General features: G+C 42.3%; 1 protein-coding gene across 1 annotated transcript; it reads left to right on the top strand.

Moving 5' to 3' along the window:
* Positions 1 to 1,249: 1,249 nt before the first annotated feature.
* On the top strand, positions 1,250 to 3,350 carry LOC141282050 (uncharacterized). Its single transcript, XM_073814428.1, has one exon. It carries the CDS (start codon positions 1,488 to 1,490, stop codon positions 2,583 to 2,585), a length of 1,098 nt encoding a protein of 365 aa, XP_073670529.1. The 5' UTR covers positions 1,250 to 1,487; the 3' UTR covers positions 2,586 to 3,350.
* Positions 3,351 to 4,013: the final 663 nt, after the last annotated feature.

Raw genomic sequence — 4,013 nt, 5'->3', positions numbered from 1 at the left:
CCCTAGCAACCAAACTTAGTACCCTAGCAACGGAATAAACAATGCCTTATATCTCCGCTTCAGAACATCATAGAGACACGGGGGTTGGACCGTTTTACTTGTGGCTTGAAGGTTGATCATTATGGGATGCCAATTTTCTCCCTAGCAACCAAACTTAGTACCCTAGCAACGGAATAAATGTTAGCTTCATTCTAGCTTCATGCTAATCATGTTAGCTTCATGCTAGCTTCCTGCTAATCATGTTAGCTTCATGCTAATCATGTTAGCTTCATGCTAGCTTCATACTGATCATGCTAACATCATGCTAGCTTCATGCTAATCATGCTAGCTTCATGCTAATCATGCTAGCTTCATGCTAATCATGCTAACAGCCAGATAGCCTACTAAAATAAACTTCTGTCAAACCATTTTAAATGTTCAGGCTACGCTTTTTCAAGCCAACATAAAGTTTGTCCTCAAACTTTAATATCTAGTTATTATTATTCTTATGCTCCCCCACTTTTTCTGACTGTAACTCCTCCTAGAGCTTTCAAGCTACACCCACAAAACTTTACAAAACTTTTAAGACTGGTCCGTAGATTTATGCTATGACTTTTCTAACTGATGGGACCTTCCGAATTCCTAAACGGGGCGCTCAAACACCCCAAAATTTCCATTGACTTAACATTGAGACAAACTTTGACGAGTCATAGCTGCGAGTGAGAAACTTGTAGAAACTTGTGGGTTACCACATTTAAGGAGGCTGACAGGCTCTGTAAGAACATACATCACAATGGGGTGTAAGCTGTACCCCTGGGGTGTAAGAGGACCCCAAAATTTCCCATTGACTTATAACCCTAGCAACGGAATAAACAAAGCCTTATATCTCGGCATCAGAACATCGTAGAGACACGGGGTTTGGAACGTTTTACTTGTGGCTTGAAGGTTGATCATTATGGGATGCCAATTTTCTCCCTAGCAACCAAACTTAGTACCCTAGCAACGGAATAAACAAAGCCTTATATCTCCGCTTCAGAACATCATAGAGACACGGGGGTTGGACCGTTTTACCTGTGGCTTGAAGGTTGATCATTATGGGATGTCAATTTTCTCCCTAGCAACCAAACTTAGTACCCTAGCAACGGAATAAACAAAGCCTTATATCTCGGCATCAGAACATCATAGAGACATGGGGGTTGGACCGTTTTACTTGCTCATTCAGGTCATCGCAACGTCATCAGAGAGAGACGCTGAGAGAAAGACGAAGAGAGGAGTCGCAAGCCCGAAGCTCCGTTGAGCTTATCAGCTAAATCCTATTTTTTCACTATCTTATTCCTATCTTTATAATATAACTTATTAGTTTATCTTAGGAATACTTTACCTTGACGATTACTGAATTGTATTACTAAGCGAAACGATTTTATCACTTGTAACACCCAGTTTTAGCATATAGCCCTCTAGCATTTCTTACCGTCTGTTTACTTAAACCTGCCTTCTTTGGCGATCTAATGGCGGATTCATCCGAGGTATGCTTTTCTGATCTGTCCACACCAGATCGGGAAGCTGTGAAGGAGGTGCTGCCCGGCCTTCGCAGAGTCAGCGTGCCTCACATCACCCTGACCACAGACACTCGTAGGCGGCCGAGGCGTACTGCGAGCCAGCACCCGTCTCGATGCAGCTTCACGGACCGCGTTCAGGCGAACGGAGACGCCATCGCCCAGCATGAACACGGTAAGACTCCGCTTGTCATTGTAACCTGCACTACTTGCCACATGTACAGTTTAGCTTCTTCCGTCAGCATAGAGGGGTTTACATGTGCTAAGTGTATTGAAGTAGTAAGGCTGACGGAGAAGGTTGCTGAACTAGAAGCGCGCATCCGAACGCTAGTTGAGGACAGTAAGACCGCTAATGTTATTGTTACAAACACTGTTTCGGGTGCGCCTAGTGTTAAGCGTAATACACATGGCTCGGTTCCGACTTCAGAGTCAAGGCGGCTGACTAACTGGGTGACTGTCAGGCGGCATAGTCACATTCGGCACCCAAATCACGCTCCTGTTTTAATATCAAACAGATTTTCTCCACTCAGCAATACACCGGCTGAGACGTCTGTTAAAAGTGCCCTGGTTATTGGAGATTCTATACTCAGGAACGTTGACATTGAGGCACCAGCCACCATAGTCGATTGTATACCGGGAGCCAGAGCGTCTGACATTAGATCCAAATTAAAAGTGCTGGCTAATGCTAAACGTAAGTTTTCTAAGATTGTTATTCACGCCGGCACGAATGACACCAGACTCCGCCAGTCGGAGATCACCAAAGATACTATTAAAGAGGTGTGTGAAATTGCAAAAACAATGTCAGACAATGTAATTTGCTCTGGTCCCCTCCCCGCCTACCGGGGAGATGAAACTTACAGTAGATTAGTGTCTCTTCATGGCTGGATGTCAAAGTGGTGCCCTCAGCATAACGTAGGGTTTATAGACAATTGGAAGCATTTCCGGGGAAGACCTGACCTGCTAAAGAGAGATGGCCTCCATCCGTCTCCGGAAGGTAGTGCTATACTCTCTAGAAATCTGACCAATAGTCTTACTTTTGATATAGTCTGACTATCCAGGGCCCAGGTCAGGAAACAGACAGATCGGCTTACCCATCAGTCTGTTAGCTGCCTTGACATGTCAAGATCACATATATCCCAGCACATAGAGCCTTTTTTACCAGAGTACCAACACATCTCGACTGTGTCTGTTCCTCGAACAAATAAATACAGAGCACCGTCTACCTCGTCTCGTACAAATCTTATTAACATAAAATTAGAACACAATACACTAAAAGATGAAACTCAAATGTTAAAATTCGGCCTTCTTAACATTAGATCGCTTACCAATAAAGAACCTATTATCAATGAAATAATTACTGACCAAAACTTAGATGCACTCTGTTTAACAGAGACCTGGCTTAAAGCAGACGATTACATCAGTTTAAACGAATCCACCCCACAAGACTATTATTATAAACACGTTCCTCGCCTAAAAGGGAGAGGGGGTGGTGTAGCTACAATATACAACAAAATGTTCAAAGTAAACCATAAATCAGAACTAAAATTTAATTCGTTTGAAATAATACTGTTAAACATGGAAATAACTGATCGTAACAACAAACAGCTTTCGTTCATTTTAGCTACCATATATAGGCCTCCGGGCCACCACACAGATTTTCTTAAAGAAATAGCAGACTTCCTATCTGAGCTTACAGTCACTGTAGACAAAGCTCTTATCGTTGGTGATTTTAACATCCATGTGGATAACTCAAAAGATGCATTAGGACGTGCGTTTATGGATGTTCTAAATTCTCTCGGTATTAAACAAAACGTGTCTGGACCCACGCATACTCGTAATCACACATTAGACTTAATTCTGTCACTCGGACTCAATATTAATGACATCGAAATATCACCCCAGAGCGATGCCGTTTCAGACCATTGCCTTGTGTCATACACAATACTTCTAGATAGGACCGCTCAGTCTACAACATGCTACAGATTAGCCAGAACAATAATTTCCACCACTAAAGATAGCTTTATTAGCACTCTTCCAGACCTGTCTCAAATGAAACATGTAGCAGATAACCGTGAAGATCTGGATATTATAATAGAAAACCTGAACAACGTTTGCTCTAGCACGATGGATGCCGTTGCTCCCATACGAAAAAAGAGAATCAAAGGAAAAACGCCAGCTCCATGGTACGACCATCATACTGCAGCCCTTAAAAAAGTAGCTAGAAAAATGGAAAGAAACTACCGAAACACAAAGTTAGAAGTATGGCGTTCAGCATGGAAAGAGAGTGTTCAACACTACAGACAGGCTATTAAAACCGCCAGATCTACCTATCTCAGTACGCTTATTAAAGAAAATCATAACAACCCTCGTTTCCTCTTTAGCACAGTTGCGAAACTGACTAGAAACAAAGAACAAACAGAAACCAATAGTAAATTCCAACACAATAGTAACGACTTCATGAACTTCTTTACTAACAAA

Source organism: Paramisgurnus dabryanus, chromosome 4 (genome assembly GCF_030506205.2).
Source record: "Paramisgurnus dabryanus chromosome 4, PD_genome_1.1, whole genome shotgun sequence".
In the NCBI taxonomy this organism is placed as follows: Eukaryota; Metazoa; Chordata; class Actinopteri; order Cypriniformes; family Cobitidae; genus Paramisgurnus; species Paramisgurnus dabryanus.
The sequence above is the reverse complement of the archived record's forward strand: the minus strand, read 5'-3'. Positions and strand labels throughout refer to the sequence as shown.

Coding starts and splice junctions, on each gene's coding strand:
- LOC141282050 (XM_073814428.1), top strand. CDS start 1,488: ATGGCGGATTCATCCGAGGTATGCTTTTCTGATCTGTCCACACCAGAT.